The sequence below is a fragment of the Clupea harengus genome, chromosome 10 (assembly GCF_900700415.2).
Source record: "Clupea harengus chromosome 10, Ch_v2.0.2, whole genome shotgun sequence".
In the NCBI taxonomy this organism is placed as follows: domain Eukaryota; kingdom Metazoa; phylum Chordata; class Actinopteri; order Clupeiformes; family Clupeidae; genus Clupea; species Clupea harengus.
In genome coordinates, this window is record NC_045161.1 from 19,797,322 (window position 1) to 19,820,513 (window position 23,192).

General features: G+C 46.8%; 2 protein-coding genes across 3 annotated transcripts; both read right to left on the reverse strand.

The window, feature by feature from the left end:
- Positions 1 to 2,073: 2,073 nt before the first annotated feature.
- On the reverse strand, positions 2,074 to 15,633 carry mllt1a (MLLT1 super elongation complex subunit a). Of its 2 annotated transcripts, none has more exons than XM_031574321.2 (12): positions 15,434 to 15,633; positions 11,806 to 11,986; positions 11,448 to 11,530; positions 11,070 to 11,213; positions 10,073 to 10,201; positions 8,327 to 8,986; positions 6,954 to 7,053; positions 6,006 to 6,117; positions 4,391 to 4,490; positions 3,724 to 3,792; positions 3,375 to 3,446; positions 2,074 to 2,641 (listed from the first exon to the last, which is right to left on the reverse strand). In XM_031574321.2, the coding sequence occupies exons 1-12, from the start codon at positions 15,443 to 15,445 to the stop codon at positions 2,513 to 2,515; spliced, it is 1,791 nt and encodes a 596-aa protein (XP_031430181.1). In that variant the 5' UTR covers positions 15,446 to 15,633; the 3' UTR covers positions 2,074 to 2,512. The 2 variants fall into 2 exon arrangements, with proteins under 2 accessions (XP_031430181.1, XP_031430180.1); XM_031574320.2 differs by having other exon boundaries at positions 6,954 to 7,056; positions 15,434 to 15,631.
- A 2,566-nt stretch (positions 15,634 to 18,199) lies between these two features.
- Positions 18,200 to 22,712, reverse strand: acer1 (alkaline ceramidase 1). The gene is made up of 6 exons (XM_031575119.1): positions 22,593 to 22,712; positions 22,087 to 22,201; positions 21,508 to 21,646; positions 18,822 to 18,959; positions 18,571 to 18,708; positions 18,200 to 18,438 (listed from the first exon to the last, which is right to left on the reverse strand). The coding sequence occupies exons 1-6, from the start codon at positions 22,683 to 22,685 to the stop codon at positions 18,261 to 18,263; spliced, it is 801 nt and encodes a 266-aa protein (XP_031430979.1). The 5' UTR covers positions 22,686 to 22,712; the 3' UTR covers positions 18,200 to 18,260.
- Between the last annotated feature and the right edge of the window lie 480 nt (positions 22,713 to 23,192).

A 23,192-nucleotide genomic window follows, 5' to 3' on the forward strand; every position in this document is an offset into this window, starting at 1 on the left:
ACACACACACACACACACACACACACACACACACACACACACACACACACACACACACACACACACACACACACACACACACACACACACACACACACACACACACACACACACACACACACACACACACACACACACACCTGTTTACTCAAACAGTGACAAGGTTTCAGGGAATAAAAGCGTTCACATCTGTCAGGCAGACATGATGAATGCTGAGCATAAGGCAGAGATGCTCGAGTTCTTCGGTCTTAAATTTCGACAGGAGAACCACTCTACACCCCCTCTCTGATCATCCACACAGAGGGGGAGGGGGGGGAGGATGGGGGGTCTTTCTTTCTTTCTTCAGGCCAGGCAACACAAATCTTAAAGCTATTAGCATCAGAATAAATAGACAGCGAGCTGACGGAGAGGAAATGGACCGGAGAGGAGAGGAGAGGAGAGGAGAGGAGAGCAGGGCTGCGTGTCCCCCAATGCATCACTGAGCAACCACTGTCGTAACCATGGAGACTGTTCAAAATAATAGTCTCTCTATCATTTATCTGTGGAAGTTGTTCAACAGCACTTTAGGAAAATATACCCTAGAGCCGAGGAGAGAGCACGTGTGTGTGTGTGTGTGTGTAGGGTGGGCTCGGGGGGGGGGGGGTCATTGCTGAACTTCAATGCTGGAGTCTGGGGTCACCAGAGGATTTCAAATTCCTCTCAGGTGCAGGAGAAAAGAAGAGAATCTGATTGCTAGCAGAAGGGGAGGTGGTGTTGGACAGGGAGTCAGGGCCAGGCCAGCAGCCATGAGGAGAACACGGCCGTGAGGAGAGCACAGCCGTAAGGAGAACATGAGGAGAACACAGCCGTGAGGAGAACACAGCCGTGAGGAGAACATGAGGAGAACACAGCCATGAGGAGAGCACAGCCTGGAGCCATGAGGAGACCACAGCCATGAGGAGAACACAGCCGTGAGGAGAACACAGCCATGAGGAGATCACAGCCATGAGGAGATCACAGCCATGGGGAGAGCACAGCCATGGGGAGAGCACAGCCATGGGGAGAGCACAGCCTGGAGCCATGGGGAGAACACAGCCGTGAGGAGAACACAGCCGTGAGGAGAACACAGCCGTGAGGAGAACACAGCCTGCTGCACGCTGCGCAGATGTCACACCACTGATAACACTGACAGGTAATGCCAACAAACAAACAAACAAACAAACAAACTAACATCAATAACTTGTGAAAGGGAAGGCCTTCATGACGAACCACCAACACTGATAAAACACACACACAGTACCAGACCTCTGTGGGGCGCACAGGAGGCTAGCTGCTCTAAAACACTGCTCAAGATGAGGACTGCCAACCATGTGTCCCCGTGACTGTGTCCCCGTGACTGTGTCTCCATCCCCTGTCCCCATCACTGTGTCCCCGTCCCCTGTCCTCTCACCACTCCGCTAGCGCGCTGTCTAACAGGACCTGAAAGGCACTAACATCTAGCCCTAGAAAAATAATCGGATACATTCAATTTCTCATGCGTAACAGCAATCCCTAAAATACTTCGGACATATTGGTAGAAAAATAACATTTTAAAAAGGTCTGGCCCATTTTCTTTTCTTTTCTTCCGAATCGTGATATGGCTCCTTCTTTTGTTTCTAGCGTTGAAAAGGCGTTCAGGCAGTGACCCCCCCCCCCCCCCAGTGCTCAATCGGCCCCCCCTCACAGCAGCCCTGGGGAGGGAGGGGGGCGTGGGGGGGGGTTGAGGGGCAGCACAAAAGAACCCAGAGGGATGAAGCAATTTAATATGAGAAGGCATGGAGGTGGAGTCAACACACACACACACACACGCAGGCACACAGCAATTCAAAAAGACAAAGCCACAGCAGCTTGTGCTCGAACCTCTTAGAAACAGCATAGGGTGGCTACTCTTAAAATGTGCATGTATGTATGCACGCACGCACACGCACACGCGCGCACACACACACACAATTCTTCATCTTGCTTCTTCCTCTTACTCAGAGGTAGACTCACTCACAAAAGGGGACAGAGAGTGTAAGGGGGTGTTGATGCTAGAGGATCACAGAGCTTAGTACAGGAGAAGTACACCTGTGTGTGTGTGTGTGTGTAAGGTTGTACTGTGAGGTGTTCCTGCCAAGCCAGTTGTGCACACCGGCTTCCACTGAAGAGATAGACCTGGCCCCCCCAACCTGACCCCCTGCCCCTGACCCCCCAGCCCAGCCCAGCGCAGCCCAGCGCAGTGGAGGTCTGTTGGGAAGAATGGTTGGGATGACTCCTGCTGGGCTGGAGGAGGTGGAAGAGGTCCCTCTGATGCTGCTCTCCTTCAGTCACACATCAACCTCCTTCCTCTCTCCACTCCTCACAACAGTTTGAGTTTTATTTGTTCTTTTGGCTCCCTCCTTCTTTCCTTCTCTCCTTCTCTCCCGCTCCTCCCCCCCCTCCCCCTCCCCCATCATGCCTCTCCTGGCACCTGGGACTGAGGGAGGGAGAAGCCTGCCCCCTGATAGGCTGTCCGTCACGTGGGCGTGGCCTCAAGGTAGCGCTGTAGTTTACGGACAGTGGATTCGTCCAATGAGAAAAGGTCAAAGTCAAAGGTTGTGTTGGTGACGTTGAAGTGGCCCGTCTCCTCGATGAGATTGACGATCTGGGGGGGGGGGGGGGAAGTGCATTGCTTTAGATTTATATGAGATACTTACAGTTCAAGTAAGGCATAGTTTTGCAGACTTGAATTCAAGACCTTGAAATACCTACTGAGGTACATCGTATAGAAAGCAAAGCAGCCAATAGAAGCAAGCAGCTGAATGCGCACTGTTGCACAAAGCAGACCGCTTCAGACTAAGAGGTAAAGGTGTGGTCAAAGGTTCTAAGTGGGTAGAGCCAGGCCCAAGTCCATTACTGGAAGGTGTGGTTAAAGACCATCAATCCCTCAATCTAGCCCTGGACTCCTAGGGGTTAAACGGAGTGCGCCAGACAAGGTCAGCATGTAAGAACATGGCAATGTTACCGCGGGGTCTGGATAGTGTGCGGCAGGATCGCCTTTACGAGGAAATAAACTACAGTGCTTCTTCTGTTGTTCAAAACTATTTCATTTGTTGACACATAATTGTAGCTTGGATGTTCTATTGTTAATTGCCACGACACCTGTTCACTTCAAGGATATCAAAGATGCCAAACTAGAGCCGGATATCTTGGCATTAGTAAAGCTACTGCCATTAGAAAAACAGCGATTAGAAAGAGATAGTTTATTAATTTAAATCTGTATTGGTATTGAACAATGGAACACATGAAAGCCCAGACACCCCTTTATCTACAGATGCTAGCATGTCCTCCCCAAACCCATTTGTGTAAAACTTTATGCAGTAATCACACACACACACCTGCTGCAGGACGTTGCGTTCCCTCAGGTCCATGAGGCGGCGGTGCAGGTCCACCAGTTCTTCAGTGTAGGCCTGGTGTGTGTGTGTGTGTGTGTGTGTGTGTGTGTGTGTGTGTGTGTGTGTGTGTGTGTGTGGGGGGGGGGGGGGGGGGGGGGGGGGGGGGAGAGATATAGACAGGGGGAGATAGAGCTGAGTACACACACTGACATACTAGCTGCATATACCTACATGAGGACACATACTGACAGTGTCTTCCTGCTGGGCTGCTCTTTCATTATTTGGACAGCTGAATAATGTCACAAGACCTCTATACTTTTAGGATGAGAGGGATTTGAGTGGCCCTTCCTACCTTGTCATATCCCTTTTTGAGGACCTTCTCAGGACGACAGCAGGGGTCAGGACTCTTCCTCCCCGACACCTGGAGAAAGAAGGGATAGGGATAGAGAGAGAGAGAGAGAGAGAGAGAGAGAGAGAGGAGATGAAACGACTGGTGAGGTGAGGTTTCCATTTCCAATCCTTCCGAGAAAAAACTTCATCCCACTCTGTGTTCATTCCCACGTGTCCACCTGTTAGCAGCTGTTGGACTCTGGTAGTCTGGCGTGTTATGAGGCGTGTTGTGTATAGTGTGCATGGTGTAGGGTCTGGTACTCTGGCGTGTTGTGTGGCGTGTTGTGTAGCGTGTTGTGTAGCGTGTTGTGGGGTCTGGTACTCTGGCGTGTTGTGTGGCGTGTAGTGTGGTGTGGGGTCTGGTACTCTGGCGTGTTTGTGTAGCGTGGTGTGGGGTGGGGTCTGGTACTCTGGCGTGTTGTGTAGCGTGTTGTGTATGGTGTGCATGGTGTGGGGTCTGGTACTCTGGCGTGTTGTGTAGCGTGGTGTGTAGCGTGGTGTGGGGTCCGGTACTCTGGCGTGTTGTGTAGCGTGGTGTGTAGCGTGGTGTGGGGTCGGGTACTCTGGCGTAGTGTGTGGCGTGGTGTGTGGCGTGGTGTGTATGGTGTGGGGTCTGGCACTGATCTCACCTTGTTAATGGAGGAGCTGTGTTTCTGGGGCTGAGGAGGCGGTTCCCGGTTAGGCCGGTGCGGCCCGTCGCTGCTGTCACTCTCGCTGTCCATGCTCAGTCTGCAAAAGGTCGAAGGTCACACCAGAACATCAATACCATTTCAAACTCTTTGTCAACAGCTAACATCTGCATTTGATGTAATCAATTCTTCCTTGACCAGAACTTTCTACTTGCAAGTGATCGCAATGTCACTGTTGGATTGATACTACTGCGCGCACAAATCTTATGTCCCTAAAGTATAACAGCTGTGGACCGTTCAAATAATAAACAAAAATCAATCAATCAATCATCGATACTGCTGATTTACTTCACATCAAATCAAATCCATCATCCATGCAGTTAAACTTTGTTTCTCTACGGCAGTGGTTCCCAAACTTTTTACAGTCCCGTACCCCTTCAGACATTCAATCTCCAGCTACGTACCCCCCCGTTGGAAAAAAAAAAGTTTTCCTTTTCACCTTTTAGGTGAATTCCGTTTTTTTTTTTTTTTTCATTTTGCCTCATTTTTTTCACCATGGTAGATTGATGGCTTAAAATGAGTGAATAATATGTGCCACAACTGACCCAAACCTTCTAAGGTTGTTGTTTGCCAGCCATAACAGAACAGAACAGAAGACTAAAAAAAACATTTTGCAGGCGATTGGGAAGATGAGCGAATTAATTTTACAGGCCGTTGGACAGGGGGGCGTGGCCAGAGCGGAGTTCAGCACAGACGTGACATTTTCTTTGTTTTTTAATGAATGCTTGTTCATCGTTGCAATCGTTGTTGTGTATATTAGAAAGAAATACAACCTTGCAGGGCAAAATACAGGGGAATTTGGGCGATTTTGATGCACAAAATGATGTTTCCATCTGAAAGTTGCAATTCTGTTTCAAAGGGTAATTCCGTCCCTTTTCCGTTATCGCGGAAATGTTCTCCCCGCGTACCCCCTGGGGGTACGCGTACCCCAGTTTGGGAACCGATGCTCTACGGAACATTGCTTAGTAAAAGACCTGTCCAGCCTACTCTTGCTAATCGTATGGTCACTCCTGTATATGCTGACCATACTGACAGATCACTTCTAAATCACTAAAAAGCAAGTGTTCAGTAACCGGAAGTGCAGCTGAGGCTCTCTGAGGGTTTCTGACACACACTGTTCTGCGTAGGCCAGAGGCCTTAAGAGGGGCCACACACTGTTCTGCGTAGGCCAGAGGCCTTAAGAGGGGCCACACACTGTTCTGCGTAGGCCAGAGGCCTTCACTGTAGGGTAGTATAGGTTTAATAGGTTAGCATAGTTTATTATATGTGTATTATATGTTTATGTATATATGCTAGTACTATATGTATAGGTTGTTATACGTTTTAGCATATTGTATTGTATATTTATCTTGTATATTTAGTAAGGTTATTATATGTTTATTACGTGTAAATTATGTTCAGAGTACTTGTACAGAGTGTATGTCATGTTATACTATGTTATGGTATGGTAGGTTGTTGTGCGGTGCCTTGTCCTAAGAATTTCAGTGCCCAGTCTGACCCTGTGTCATTCTGTGCATCTGACAATAAAAGACTTGTGACTTAAGAGGGGCCGCACCTGGAGTCCCGGTTGGCTGGGTTGTTTTTGACAGGTGTCTCCTCCTCTGAACTGCTGTCGTCGTCGTCGGACTCCTCTGACTGCAGATCCTCAACCATTGAGCGCAGAGGACCTGAGAGAGGACTGCAGTGTTAGCCGGTACATCCACACACAATCAGGGATCCAGACACACCTTAACACTCGTTCTGGAGCCTTGTTCACACCTCAGAATAACTGTACTCTGGGTCTACAGCACAGTCATCGGAGTTTACACCAGATCATAAGGACTAATGGATATTACACTGATGTACACACACACACACACACACACACACAATATATGTGGAATAAAGAATCCTGTACCTTCTCCATGCTCACAAAAAGTTCTGAGCATAAAATCATCCCCGCAGAATATATATTATTTATATTCTTATGTAAAGTAGTATTTATTTATTGTTACACCATGTTCTTTATTGCTCTTAGCTTGACTGTTCTCTCCATTGTACGTCGCTTTGGACAAAAGCGTCTGCTAAATGACTAAATGTAAATGATTTATGGTCTAACGCACTGACCGCCTGTTTGAGAGACTCTTGGAGATTTGCTGTGTTTTGTTCTGTATAGCTAAGTAGGTCTAGACAAGCAGCTGTAAAAGAGAGAGAGAGAGAGAGAGTCTCTTCTGATGTGTACCCATGGGGAGGGAGGGGAAGGCACAGAGGGGAAGCGAAACTAAGAAAGTTTATTAGTTCTTCACCTCAGACTCAAAACCACAAGTGTGAGAAAAATGAACAATCACCCAAACACAGCCTCACACAAAAACACACCAGCTCTCAATCCTCCCCCCACACACACACACACACAGACACACACACAGACACACACACACACACACACACACACACACACACACACACACACACACACACACACACACACACACACACACACACACACACACACACACACACCTACCTTGTGGCTCACCCTGCCCTTGTTTCTGCACGGGCTCAAAGTCTGAGTCAGAGCTGGAGTCGGAGCTGGAGCTGGAGTTGGAGGGACTGGAGGGAGCCGACTGCTGCAAAAACACACACACACACACACACACATTTCAGGCAGCGTCTCTGCTTGTGAAAACGTATCACCCCACAGCAGCACAGCAGCTGCTTGTGTCGGGGCTGCAGGGCAGTAGGACCCAGCGCTATAAACCTACGCCATTTAGACGGGGTTTCATAAGTGCTACCGGAGTATATTAGTGTCTGCCTATGCTCTCTGGCAGGTCTGTGTGTGTAGGTGTGTGTGTGTGTGTGTGTGTGTAGAGGTTTCCAAGAGCAGACACCTCTAAAGAGAACACAAAAGAGCAACATGAGCTCACTCAGTGCATTTGTACTAAACATGTGTCTATGTGGCCATCACTAACCCATTACCTCCATAGGAATCAAGCTGTTTTATACTGCACATCTGCGTCTTATGCATTATCTGGTTTATACTGCACATCTGCGTCATATGCATTATCTGTTTTATACTGCACATCTGCGTTATTGCATTATCTGGGTTATTGCATTATCTGTTTTATACTGCACATCTGCGTTATTGCATTATCTGGGTTATTGCATTATCTGTTTTATACTGCACATCTGCGTCTTATGCATTATCTGGTTTATACTGCACATCTGCATTATCTGTTTTATACTGCACATCTGCATTAATGCATTATCTGGTTTATACTGCACATCTGCATTATCTGTTTTATACTGCACATCTGCGTTATTGCATTATCTGTTTTATACTGCACATCTGCGTCTTATGCATTATCTGGTTTATACTGCACATCTGCATTATCTGTTTTATACTGCACATCTGCATTAATGCATTATCTGGTTTATACTGCACATCTGCATTATCTGTTTTATACTGCACATCTGCGTTATTGCATTATCTGTTTTATACTGCACATATGCATCATATGCATTATCTGTTTTATACTGCACATCTGCGTCATATGCATTATCTGTTTTATACTGCACATATGCATTATCTGTTTTATACTACACATCTGCGTCATATGCATTATCTGTTTTATACTGCACATATGCATTATCTGTTTTATACTGCACATATGCATTATCTGTTTTATACTGCACATCTTCACCATCTCCCATACGCACACAAAGTCAATTTATATCCACGTAGAGACTCTACACAAACACACACAAAAAAAGACATTCTTACAAACACGCAGACGCACACACACACAGACACACACAAGCACACGCACGCAGACACAGACACAGACACAGACACAGACACAGACACAGACACAGACACAGACACAGACACACACAAACCTCAGACTTGGATGACGCCTCATCCTCCGAGTTTGAGTCGTCCGATTCTGGGAGTTTCTTGGGCTCCTTGACCTCGGGGGCGTCGGACTTGCTCTTGGCCCAGCGGCCCTTCTCCTTAGGCGGCTTCTTCTCCGTGTAGGGGGGCGGGGCTATGGAGGAGGAGGACACCCGGGGGGAGGTGCCCGTGAAGGCCCCGCCCCCGGAGCTCTTCGGCCCGTCCGACCCGCCCTTCTTCTGCTTCTTGACGCTGGGTTTGGGGGACTCCACGGCCGACGGACGCTTGCTGGGCGCTTTGGCGTCGGGGGGGAGCCCACCTCCTCCCCCGCCTCCCCCCGCGCCCGCGCCCCCTCCTTTGGGCGACATGCCCTCCAGCTTGGCCTCCTTCAGGGTGAGCTTGGGCTCCTTGAAGGCTGCCTTGGGCACCACCTTCTCGTCCTTGGTCTTCAGCTCGGAGGGCTTCTTGGACGACGAAGATGAAGAGGAGGAAGGAGGCTCCCGAGAACTCTTGCTGCTGCTGCTGCTCATCACGCCATCACGGTCACCTTCGCTCTTGGACACAGCCTTGCTCTCCGAGTCTTTCCGCTGCCGCTCCCGATGCTCCTTGGTCAGCTTGTGGGGCTTGGGCCCTTTGCTACCACCGCCGCCCTCTTTACTGGGGTCCTGCAAGCAAACCATGCACAAGTCAAGACAGCTCTACTGACCTCACAGCAAAACCAACAGGCACACACACACACACACACACACACAGGCCCACCTTACTGTTCAATAAAGGCCGTGAAGCAGTCTGTATGCCCAATATAATACTATTATAAGCACCACAAACTTTCATAACAGCCCAAACATGACATTGTACAATGCAGAGGGGACCATTCAGGTTCCGTAAGCCTTAAGTGTCCCTCTCAGTAACCTAAAGGCTGCATGTACCTGTACATTGCCTTGTTTATTACACAAGTGCTATTGCTTTTAACACTGCACCCTCAGGCTCCTACAGTCACACACAGGCAGCCACAGGCAGCCACAGCTACTTCTCTGCACGGTGTTCTTGCATCGGGGGAAATCGCTACCTGACACCACTGGACAACGCCGAACTACTGACAGAATGTAGATCTTGTTAGGAAAAAAAAAAGTGACTCTGTGTTACAACCCCGCTCGTGTTACTGAAACAGGATGCGGCTTTGGCCTTAGCTGTTATTGTGGAAGCACATCCAGTGGGAGTTATTCCATTACTGCTCGCTGTGAAGACTGATTGCCTAGGACTCAGCTAGCTGGCTCAACCTGTGCAAACTCTGCAGCTTTTGAAATTGAATCTGTAAAACAGCTGATAGTGAATTTGTCCCTAATTAGGACAAATTGTTTATTTCAGCTGTGAGTAACAATGCCTGCCCATGACTGTACCACACCTTTGGATATGTCTGTGAGAGTCAGAGCACTCATCACAGACAAGATTATAGGACAGCTGCAGATCAAGCTGTGTTTGTTATATACAGTATGGGTTGACAAATATAATGGGACAGGAATGCCATCAAGGCTGTACCAGCTGCATATCAAGCTGTGTTTGTTATATATATATATAACGCTATATATATATATATATATATATATGTGTATATATATGTATGTCGCTCTGTAATAAATACAAGAGGCTTCATTATAGGCATTATTGGGTATTATTGGCATAAATGGGTCTCATTACATCACTTCCCTAGGGCATGAAAGGAAATGTGCCTCTAGGGCTTCCATACTGACCTTTGACCCATGGGAGCTCTTGGTCTTAATCTTGGGGTCGGAGAAGGCGGAGAGAGGTATGGTGGGAAGCATGGGGTAGTCTGGGCTGGGTCTGGACACGGCCTCGGCTCCCTCAGGGACCACCTGCATCTGCACACGTCACACAGGGAACACGTCACACAGGGAACACGTCACACAGGGTTCCTCCTCCCTTTCAATGCTACAGAGCTCAGTGTGGTCTCGTCATTGTAAAGCTTCCGGTTTGGTCTGTACTGACACCTTACTGGATGATCCAGGATTTAGAATGTTTAGGGAGTTACAGAGCTCCATATTCACAATGGACAATCATCTGTTACTATGGATACAGTCATCAAGCCTTCACCTAAAAAATAGGGCATCGTACATCTAGTTCTCCAATCTTTGTAAAGGCCTAACAAGAAACACTGAGCGCCACCCCCTCCCGTGCTTAGACAGTGGAAGGGTGGGTGCCCATGTAGCATTTTTTCTCTGGCAGAAAAGCTCCCACGGTGCACGTGGGTTTTGTTTCTATGACAACAATATCTTAAGAACATATCAGCAGAGCCGTTGTGTGAGAGACGAGCTTTGTGGCGACACCAGCGCCTTTCTGAAAACTTCAGAGACTTTCAACGAGGAACACTCAAAGCACTCTGAGAGAAGATGCTAGGTACAGCGCTTTTTCTCTAGGCGCTCACACGCTCTCCATTTTACATTTAGTCATTTAGCAGACGCTTTTGTCCAAAGCGACGTACAAGGGAGAGAACAGTCAAGCTAAGAGCAATACAAAACCTGGTGTAACAATAAATACTACTTTACAGTTTTCAATTCTCCACATTGGGACATTTGAAAAAAAAATGACGCTGGTGCTCAGACAAAAACACTATATGGACACTCAGTCTAACAGAGCCGTGGCTAGGGCCACACCCGGCCCGCACCCGGCCCACACCCGGCCCACAGTCAGACGCTCGCTGTGATCCCTCTGCCCCCGGTCCCAGCTCACCCCTCCAGCCTTGATGAGCTTGCGGCGAAATTCACTGGTGGGGTTATTAAAGGTCAGCTTCTCACAGCGCAGGTGATTGACAGGCGGGTTGCCCTCCAGGTTCAGGAAGAGGTCATAGTTGAAGCACACCTTCTTTGGCTCTTCCTGTAGGAGGACACACTGTTAGGTCTGTGTCTGTGTCTGTGTCTGTGTCTGTGTCTGTGTCTGTGTCTGTGTCTGTGTCTGTGTCTGTGTCTGTGTCTGTGTCTGTGTCTGTGTCTGTGTCTGTGTCTGTGTCTGTGTCTGTGTCTGTGTCTGTGTCTGTGTCTGTGTCTGTGTCTGTGTCTGTGTCTGTGTCTGTGTCTGTGTCTGTGTCTGTGTCTGTGTCTGTGTCCTGACCTTGTTCTTGAAGTAAACTTCAATGGGCATGAGGAAGCCTGCATAACCCGACTCCTCCACTTTGTAAGGCGGCTCTTTACACACTACAGTCAAAACACAAACAAGGGACGCTGCTGTTCATTTCATCTGCTTCACCATCATCACTCACACCACCAGACAGGGAGAAACAAAATTATGCTGCACAAATGACGCCGTATTTTATATAAAGGAATCTACAAAAGTTTACTCTTTTGCGGCAACAATGTGCATTTTGGAAATCTGTCAACAACATTGTCAACATCCTTTGGGATATGCGGTGCAAAATGACTCAAAACAACGAATGGCACTGAAGTGGTGGCGCGGCAAAGCACTGACTCACCTCGCTTGGGCTTGGGAAAGCTTTCGTGCAGCCGGAAGACGACCTTCTCCACAAAGTGCTGGATGTCTCCAGTCTCGGGCCCGCGCACAAACACCATCCAGTCATGGGTGAAGCCCTCCGTCGTCACCTTCTTCCGCAGTTGTGCTCTGTGGCCCAGCTCAAGCTTTACTTGGACCGTGCACTGCACAGACAGAAAGGGCGTACGGGTTAATGGACCACAGACACATGTCTGACATCATTGACATGCTATGACTGAAAAGGGCTGGAAAATGACAGTCATGTTGTGTTACACAGAGCTGCGTTATACTGGTGAGTATGCTATGACTGAAGGCAGTTGAAAAAAGCTGAGAAATAGAGAAAAACGAGGAAAAAAAACCCACATCTTATTTCCAACATAATTAACGGAAGTGGTGCACTGTTCATCTGACTACTTGTGAAATGTGGATTATCAATCTTTCTTTTTTGCTGTTTGTAACATGCCATTAATAAATGCTGACACACAGAGGTACCATTAAATCCTATACACAGGAGAAACCCAGGTGCTTTTGTCCTCTTCCTGCAAACAGGAAACTGGTGTGTATAGCCGACCAACTACACTTTGGGTAAATAATAACAGGAAGTAATACTGCCCCTATTTTTTACCCTAACCCTTCACTAACTCTACTTTGTGTAATACTTGGTGATGATTCTCCCTACAACCTCATAGCAACCAACTGCTCTGAAGACAAAAAGTATCCAAGAAAAGAGAAACTGAACATTTTCACCACACCCACATCGTAAGACAATCGGAAGAGTTCTTTGCGATGATTTGTCTAAATGGCTGTCAATCATTATGTCATGCACAGCACAGTCCAGTCCAATGAGTGCATACGGAACAACAAAGGCGGTGCTTAGGATGGGGTCTATGTTTTCATACATTCTAATTACCACCACAATTGCACACTGCAGCTTTTAGTATCCTAAACATTTGAGTAGTCATCCCAAACCCATACTTAGGCTAACCTGATACCACGCAGTAATGTGCTCTTTTCTAATGCCCACGGTGACCGTGATATTACAAATCTGTTGCATTAGGGAGGTGCACATAGCAGAGTGAACAGACTGTCCTGTCTGTGGCTTCAAGCAGACATCTCAGGGAAGATAACACGCCGCCTGAGAGTCCAGACACGTCTCCTCCACTGGCAGCCAGTGAAAGCATGGTGATGTGATAGCCTCTTCACAGGAGCGTGGGGGCTGGCCAATGGCTGAGCGCCGGCGGGGGAGAGGGAGAGGGAGCGGGCAGAGATGAGCCTCCCTGGCACACAGTCTCTCAGGCGGGCGGGCATGACTGGCACCCCGCCAAATGGTAAAGCCATTTGCCTCCAGACACAAGTCATCACACTCTGGCACTAATGCCGCCGCCACGCCAAGCAGGTCCAGACAAACAGGTGGGGGGGGGGGGGGGTGTGTGCAGCGGCAGTGCACACTGCACAGCAAAGCATACCAACACCAACAACAACAAAGTCAAGATCAGGTCAGTCTAAAATAACAGACAGCAGCACTGCCAAGGTCTGTGCTGAAACACAGACAGAGACGCACGCTGTTCTTCTGGGATAATGATGCCCCTCTCAGACAGTTGAACAAGGACTGTCCTAGTGGCAAACAGCCTGCAGACTGCATTCATTCCCTATATAGACTAGACTAGACCTGAGAGGCCTCCCAAGATGGCAACGTGAAAGCTGCATCGGGGGTATCTTTCTCTTTCTCACACACCTCTACTGTTGATATCTGTGGATGCAATGAGAGGAGGGAGGGGCGGAAACAAGCCGCCTCGGGCACACTCCACACCCCCTTTTTTAAGAGTGATAATAACGGCCCTTCAGACACAGTTATAGCGTTAAGAGGTGAATCCACTACAACAGCTGCAGAGGAGCTTACAGACAAACAGTTTTCAATGAGAAGCACCTGCAACTGTAGCACTGCCATGCAAACACACATGAAAGAGCCTGTTGCACAGGCACACTGGATGTTCGTGCTAACACAGCTGCATCAAAACCATGACACACCTATGTTTCAGAGACACCAGGCCAAGGCATCACTGCCTCTTAATAACTACACAGCTCGGCCTTTTGAAAGGGAGGCGAAACAAGAGGGTTCAGCAAAAAGTTCAGCGAAACACACCCCTTTGCTCTTGGAGTGTTTCTTGCAAGATATTAGACAAAAACCATGCCATCAGTTCGCAAAACCAGGTGTTAAACCACACAACACAATCGTTTTGTATGAGTGAACTATGTTGAAAGAAGAAAGGAACAACGCAGCATCTTGCGTAGCTTCGTCTACAGGCCTGTCCCCCTGGTCAAAGCTAACTCGCTAACAGAAAGCAGAAGCCAAAGGAAGAAATTCCATAGGACCGCTACCTCCGCGGGGCAGACACGTCGGAATGCAATAACCTTTCTAGCTACGTGTACCGAAAGGGTTTTCAATTCCCACTACGACCAACACGGATATGAATAGCTACATGTGATACAGTTGTTTGGAAATTCTCGATTGCTTTCTTGGTGTGACAAGACTATACATTTACAAAACAGTGTATCTGCTCCTCGAGTTTAAAAAGTTTGCTAGCTAATTGTTTCTCACGTTAGCTAACATTCCTAGAACTACATTTAGTCTGCTACAGATTGCTATGCCACCTAATGTAGATGTTCTTTCATCGCTTTAGTAACTCCACTGGATCTCAAGACAAGGTATTTAAAAATCACATACAGCTAGCTACATCTCCTACACAGCAGATCAGACTCTAAAAACACATCCTTAACTTTGATCCAACTTGCTGGTAATGGCTATTCTAGCCAATGTAGCTTGCTAACCTGCTTGAACTGGGAGACATCTTTGAGAACGCACAGCTAACGAAAGCTATCGTTACCATAATGGTCTTTGACTTGTCAAGTGTACCTAGACAGCTATCCCCATCAAGTAATCAAATCGCATGTCGTGAGCTTGGTGCATGGAGTAGAATACCACGAAACAGATATTAATTAACTGTTTTATAGCTTGCAAAGAAAAGGGATTCCCGCTTCATGTTCCCATTCCTAGCGTCTGCACAGACCACCCCTCCCTCCTCCCAGACGCGGAGAGCAAACCCCACCACCGGCGCCTTAGCAGCCTGTCCATGCAGCCGGAGAGGGCCATGCAACCAAGGGAAGCTAGCATGCTAACCGCGTTAGCTTGACATAACTCTCCAGTTTCCTACGTTTGCCAGCCTCCAGCAAAATAACCCTTTGACAGATTGTGGTTGAGTGGCCATTTCAAATTTGAGAGGTCACGGTGAAGTGCCAAGCACAATTTTCCTTAAGGGTACAGTCAACATAGCTCGACAGCTAGAGCTAGCTTGCTGTAGGAGTACAGAGAGCCGGCTAGCCATAGGAAACAATCCTGCACATTCTCACCAGGAAAATACCGATATAGCTGGGCTAGCAACGCTATGATAGGCTAACAAGGATGGCTTGAGAGATGTGTGTTCGATTAGCTTTTTTCCTCGTAGCAAGCTAGCTAACAACCAACTATTCATTCTAGCCCTGGCTGTCGGTTTCTAGAACCATATCAGAAGTTGAGAAACGTTAAAAGCGTAGGGACAAAAGAGTGGCTTTACCTGGTTCTCCATTATTCTTGGGCCTTGTGTTGTTCTGTTTATTTACAGCAGCGATTTGTGAGGTTGTTCCCGACTCCTCATTGTGTGTCAATTTCAGCCAAAAACCGGAAGCCAGACGGCTTCCCTCCCCTTCGAGACTCCTGGCATGCAACCAAAACAGAAAGCCTTTGTATCCAATCAAGTGGTTAGAGGTTAAGCCTTTTGCCTTCGAACCAACTGCAATAGTTAACGGGCGGGACTTCCGACAGGAAACAGTCTGCCAAGAATATCTGATTGATATAGAGATGTGTAGCTCATGTAATGCATGATGTCCTGTCCTGTAGGCTCGTTGATTGAATAACTTTGGTTTCTAATTGCCTTCTGTAACTGCCACGCAAAGAACACAACACATCCATTTGGAGATCAGCTCCGAGCATATTAATTTAGTCAGTTGCTGGCATAACCTTCCCAGAACCATTATAAAATAAGAATAATTGAACATCAAATAGCCACCGTATCCATTAAGCCAGTTATCTTAATACAATTAATTGCTGTCTAATTAAAACGATCAGAATCACCATTCTGCAACGTTTGCAAACACGAAAATGTCGTTCAGCACAAACATACTGGTATTTAGAGCAAATTCAAATTCAGGATTTGCTAATCATTTCATTGCCAAATAACTCAGAGTACTTACACATTTTCATTTGTCGTTAAATGCAAATAGCTATATCTGTCCAATATTATTTTATAAATCAGATACATCATCATTGTTGTGTGCCCACAGTTTATCTCATCATGTGTCTTTCAGTGTTTTGTTTGTCCGCTTATTGTATTGGAGCTTGTAGCACTTTATTGTAAATATTTATTTAAATCTCGAAAATTCCAGCGCAGCGTATACTTCACATGTTCTTGTTTCGAGTTGTTGTGGTCACTGCAGAAAAGAGAGCTTGACATCTCATTTGCACTAGCCTAAATCAAAATACAGGGCAAAGTTAAACCAGCTCTAAATGTGTTGTCGGGAATTCATTATTAAAATGATTTATGGCAGTACAAACATTATCATAGACTAAGCACAAAGGCTGAGCATGTGCGTATATTACAGGTCACGTCTTTGACACATGTAACGTCACGTCACGTCTTTGACACAAATTAGAGCGGTTGACAGGCATTTTGACTTGTGCTTTGTGGTTGTATTGAAGAATTCAGGTGCAGACTACACTAGGCATGGAGCGCAGGCAGAAACAATGGCTTTTCCAGCACACACCCTTTATTAACCTGGTAATACCACAAAGTCTATTTGCTTAGACATGATCAAGGGGCTCGTGGGGTAACTTCTAAAACGCTGCAGGGTGGGTAAACAGAACCTCAGGAGATGTGTGCTTTACTAAAGGCCCCCTGCTGGCCACCTCGTCTTTTAAAAAAAAAACATTAAAAAAACACGCATTTCTGTGTGGCTGGCCATAAAAGATCCCAAATTGATACTCTGAGATTTATATGTTCATATTATACCATTTGTTAAATAAATTAGCTAATTTTGAAACTAAAACGTATAGGCACACAATCTACAATTAAATATATGTAGTATGCAAATGTGTCATGTCCATAATAACTGAAAAACATGAATGTGTGTAAATGAGTGCCTGCCGTTGTGTCCACAGCACGGTGAAGAGCAGAGACCTGGGTCTTCCAGCTGCCTTCTTTTGTCATAGAGGCTGAAATAGTGTTTGGCCCCTTTTTATGTCAACTAGTTGCCTACTCCAGACATATAGCTAGCATGTGTCATACCCAAACATGAAATGCTGTGGAGGTCTTTGAGGGGTCAGATATCCCTGAAACAAACACGAGATATTTGACAACAAGAGACTATATAAACTTGATAAGCGATCACTAATACCTTCAAGCTTCGTTGTATTGGCTGGTGTTAACATTTAATGTGTTAACATTTTTCCAAAATTTTGAATTAAATGTCTTTATCTGTGTTCTTCTATGTGCATTCTAATTCTGACAAAAGCTTTAAGACACTTCCTAGTCCATCTAGCACTTTTGGTTAGTCAATGACTGTACATGAGTCTATCTACAGCCAGTGGTTGCAGTACTCAAACCATACTGCAGAGGGAGTCTTATGTAACGGGACTAGATGGAGTTTCTGGGGAGCACCATTGCTGTAAATTAATAAAAACAAAAGACGGAACCAGTTTGCTCACATTTAATAAAGATTTAGCATTAACATTTCACTTGAGGATTGTTGCTTTCACTCATTACACACATTTTCACACACAGTAGTTTTCACCTTAAAAGTTTTTAAAAAGTATTTCATCAGTATTTCAGGGCATTCAGCAACAGATCATCAGAGTGCTTTCAGACTGATTCACCTCACTGTATGTAAACATTCTAGATTGAGCAACTTTTTGACCTGCCCTAGTGACTAAAAATCCAGTCTAGCAACTAGCCACAAATCGGGCTTCTTCTCGCAACTTTGGCAAACCCCGCTTTCCTCACTGAGCAACCGGGGGAAAAAAAAACACTTTTCACCAATTTGTAAATAGCTTTTGCATTTTGCCCCTAGCATTAACCACGTTTATAAAAGTAACTATTGACCTACGTAGCACCCGGAGCCCCTTTCATTGCATGGAAACAGATGTTCAGAGGAGCACCATATTAGTTAGCACCATATTAGTGCGTATTCAACAGTGCTGCAGCCCATTCCACCAACAGAATGCAAACCTGTCATTATGTGGGATAGTGCAAACATACTTCAAAACATTTGATACTTAATTAAAACTGTGCTTTGGTCCGTCGTATCCATCCCCTCCCACTGTGTTCTGCTATTGGCTGTGCAGGAGTCTCAGCATGTCTTACTAGTCTTGGTGGCACCTTTAAGGGCAATGTAGGGCAGACCCAAGCCCCAGCTGTCTTTGGGCCAGTACTGAATGCCCGGCAGGGAATGCGGGATCTCAACATGAGCATCGAAATAGGCAATTAAAGTGCTTCCGTGAGCAGTGGCCACCACAATCAGGATATGCCTTGAAGGAAAAGAGTGAAATATAAATGTGAAAACAAACCTCATTCCTCATTTTTGAATATGGAATGTTTTTCCTTTGAAAGTACAATCAATCCCGTGTTAAAACCACTGTACAAAAATGGCCTGTGCTTACCAAACGCCGTGCAAATAGCAGAAGTTGAGCTTTTGCCAGAAGCTGCAGCCAAATTTGTCACTGATCCAGCAGGAGATGGCTAACACCCACAGGCCGATGGAGACTTTAGCCAGACGCAGCACTCGCTTGTCATTGCAGCTGTGAGAGAGAGGGGGGGAGAAGACACAACAGCGGAGGTCAGTTTGAGCTTTCTAACGGATGTGTATGATACGACAGCCAAAGGGAAGAGTAGGCCTGTTCTCTGTACCTACCATCTCATCTCCACACACATGGAATAGAGGGTGTGCACGCCGAAGCAGTTGAGCACGTAGGCGTTGGCCGTGGGCTTCACGAAAGATGACAGCGTGGTCACAACAGTCACAGCTAGGACCATCTTTGCGAAGGAGTTTCTAGAAGTGGCAAGAAGAGTTCCTGGCGTTTATTAAGAGGCTGAAATATTGGGAAGGGTTTCAGAAAATGGATTTTTGCAGTGTTCAACCCATAACCCTTAGTCGCTGAGATGGTATCTAACTGTAACAGATTGAAATCTGATCGGGGCCTTGATCCGTTTGCTCAATCACCTGTCATCTGTACCTAATTAGGTGTAGGAACTAGGGCCTACTAGGGAACTAGGGCCTACTAGGGCCTACTAGGAGACTAGGGCCTACTAGGGGACTAAGGCCTACTAGGAGACTAGGGCCTACTAGGGGACTAAGGCCTACAAGGGAACTAACTAGGGCCTACTAGGGGACTGGGGCCTACAAGGGAACTAACTAGGGCCTACTAGGGAACTAGGGCCTACAAGGGAACTAACTAGGGCCTACTAGGGGACTAAGGCCTACAAGGGAACTAACTAAGGCCTACTAGAGAACTAGGGCCTACAAGGGAACTAGGGCCTACTAGGGACTAGGGCCTACTAGGGACTAGGGCCTATAGGGGACTAGGGCCTACTAGGAACTAGGGCCTACAAGGGGACTAACTAGGGCCTACTAGGGGACTAGGGAACTAGGGCCTACTAGGATCTAGGGCCTATAGGGGACTAGGGCCTACTAGGGAACTAACTAAGGCCTACTAGGGACTAGGGCCTACAAGGGAACTAACTAAGGCCTACTAGGGACTAAGGCCTACTAGGGACTAGGGCCTACTAGGGAACTAACTAGGGCCTACTAGGGGACTAACTAGGGCCTACTAGGGGACTAACTAGGGCCTACTAGGGGAACTAGGGCCTACTAGGGAACTAACTAGGGCCTACTAGGGGACTAACTAGGGCCTACTAGGGAACTGGGGCCTACTAGGGAACTAGGGCCTACAAGGGAACTAGGGGACTAGGGCCTACTAGGGAACTAACTAAGGCCTACTAGGGACTAGGGCCTACAAGGGAACTAACTAGGGCCTACTAGGAGACTAGGGCCTACTAGGGAACTAACTAGGGCCTACTAGGAGACTAGGGCCTACTAGGGAACTAGGGCCTACTAGGGAACTAGGGCCTACTAGGAGACTAGGGCCTATAGGGGACTAGGGCCTACTAGGAGACTAGGGCCTATAGGGGACTAGGGCCTACTAGGAGACTAGGGCCTACTAGGGAACTAACTAGGGCCTACTAGGGGACTAACTAGGGCCTACTAGGGGAACTAGGGCCTACTAGGGAACTAGGGGACTAGGAGACTAGGGCTTCCATTGCCATGTGGCATATTGGCCGTTCAGAATTGGCAAACTGCATTGGCATTAGTGCGCATGAATTCATTAGAAAAGCGATGGTAATGATATGGTAATTGTAATAACGATAGTTGTAATACTATTGTTATTGTAATTAGAATGTAATGATAGTGATTGATGATTGATGAAAGTCAATAAAAGTAACTGTACTTATATGACCCAGTGTGTTATCTCTGTAGATATGAACGTTATCACAGTTCTGGCACAGAGCCATTTCAGAGACACACACACACACACACACACACACACACACACACACACACACACACAATAGAAAGCCTTGCCATTAACCCAACTGGTTATCTCAGCTTGCCTGTGTGTGCTTCTGACACTCTATACCTCTCTGTATACATCACTGACTTATGAGCACATAAGCATGAATAAATCAGTAGTCCAGTACTTAATAACCCCATCAAACCCATCACGCCTTCTTTCATATGCCCACAACCCCATGCATGACATGTAGAGAAACTTAAACTAGTCACCTTTACGTTCATTGATAACAGACACCCCTGCAGTCATGTGGGAAATTACTCTGCGAGCCGTTTGCATTTCCACTGTCTGCTGTACCACACAGGTGAATGGGACTCAGGGTATAACCACATTCAAGTTTAACACTAAAAATCCCCATGGCTGCTTTCAGGTATTCATGCTGTGTGGTGAAGCCAGGTGAGGAAAGTCCTTGCCCACATACCATGAGAGGCGTAGCCTAGTCTACAACACGCTGTTAGCTGGTAGCCCTTGCCCACATACCATGAGAGGCGTAGCCTAGTCTACAACACGCTGTTAGCTGCTAGCTGGTAGCCCTCTGCCCACACATGGTTACTGTTTCAAATGTAATACGGCTGGCAACACAAGCCCTCAATTGTTTCGCTGGTCTTGCTATGAAGACCCGATGAGGTCTACAACAGAGAAGAGGAGAAGTGTGAGAGAGAGAGAGTGAAAGAGAGAGGGAGGGAGAGAGAGAGAGAGAGTAAGAGAGAGAGGGAGTGTGTGAGAGACAGAGAGAGAGAGGGAGAGAGAGAGTGAAAGATAGAGGCAGGGAGTAAGAGAGAGAGTGAGAGAGAGAGAGAGAAAGAGTGAGAGAGAGGGAGTGAGTGAGAGACAGAGAGAGAGAGAGAGGGAGTGAGAGACAGAGAGAGAGAGGGAGTGAGGCAGTGCTTGGTGTGTGCTATATGCTCTGGTTACCTGCAGTGCTAGGTGTGTACTATATGCTAGGTGTGTGCTATATGCTCTGGTTACCTGTCCTTGATGAAAGACGGGAAGAGCCTGCGTGGGAACCAGAGGGCGTAGCCAATGGCCAGGACCCACACGATGGACAGCTCATCCAGCATCTGGCCCATGAAGCTCAGGGTCATGTGGAAATACATAGAGAAAAGGCCTGTGGGGAAAGGAGAGGCAAAGAATACCACACGCACACACACACACACACACACACACACACACACACACACACACGCAAACACACACGCACACACACACACACACAGTAAGTAAACAATCTCAGGCACTAATAACATTGAGTCACCCACAAAACAAGTCCATCAACTCTAAAGTGTAAAATCACTGACCTGCTGCTTAATTTAAACTATGCATACTCAGTCCTACCCAGTTCTACCTCAGCCCATCCCACCTCATAAAAGACAAGTTGGTTAATATCATGGTGTGTTAAAGTTTCATGAGCAGGGCCTGACAGTATGATCTGGTGTATCCTAAAGAGCTTTAGCCTTTTGGCCTAATGGCCTAACCCGCCTACTGCTCCCAGCTCAGGTCTTCATGAAGCACATTAGGGTGTGGTGATGCAGGCTAAAAGAACCTCACCAACAAAGATCATCATGATCCACACGAGGTGCACAGCCAGGTTCCTCTCTTTGGCATACGGGTGGAGCAGGTAGAGCATGATGGGAGAAATCACGAAGAAAATAAAGCTGCTCATCTGGGAGAGAAGAGGGGAGAGAGAGAGAGAGAGGCGGACAGAGAGAGAGAGGCAGACAGAGAGACAGAGAGAGAGAGAGAGAGAGAGGCAGACAGAGAGACAGAGAGAGAGGCAGACAGAGAGACCAACAGAGAGCGAGAGAGAGAGAGAGAGTTGAGAGTTATTCTTTTGCCAGCTAAATTCTGAACAACATCAAATTGCCATTGTATGTCTTTGAAGATACTTTTACAATAGCACTTTGCGATATAAATATGTAATAACATAATAGGCAATGATATCTTTATCTCTCTCACTGTGTTACTATCTTATGCAAACACTTAGTCTTATTATTCCTTTCGATTGTTGTGCAACTGCACATAAAGGCAGATAAGTTTGAACAGGGACACCTTACTGTGTTAAAGTACTCCACCACGTTCTCCGAGTGGCGGTAGTTGTCTTCGCACCAGTCCACATCGGAGCTCTCGTAGGCGAACACACCTGCCATGTCTTTAGGCTAACAGAGCACTGGGAGATAGGCAAATAATCACTGTGGATGGATAGAGAGAGGAAGAGGGAGATCGTTATGGGCTTCCATAGCCACTACAATGCCTAACTTATAATTAATTGGAAACACCATCATCACAGAATCATATATAAAAGTGACTTGTCAGAGAAAAAATCAGGAATAAAACGTCCGATAAAATTATGAAAAAAAATTGACAGGTGCATGCATTTGGTGTTATAATTAATCCCTCGCGTTGAGGGGTAGGATTCCTGTTATTTAACTTTTACAGGTCAGTGGGATAAACGTTCACTAAGACCACATTTCATCATTAGAAGGCAATGCGACGAGAAGCAGCAAGACCCCAAACACAGAATAGCCTGCAGTAGAATATAGATTTCGCGTCTCACCTGGAAGCGGCTCGGAATTCAGAGGAAACGGTAACCTGTGGCACAGAATTCGTGACAGCATGCGAAGCCACACACTTCTTGCCAACGAAGCGAACCTTGA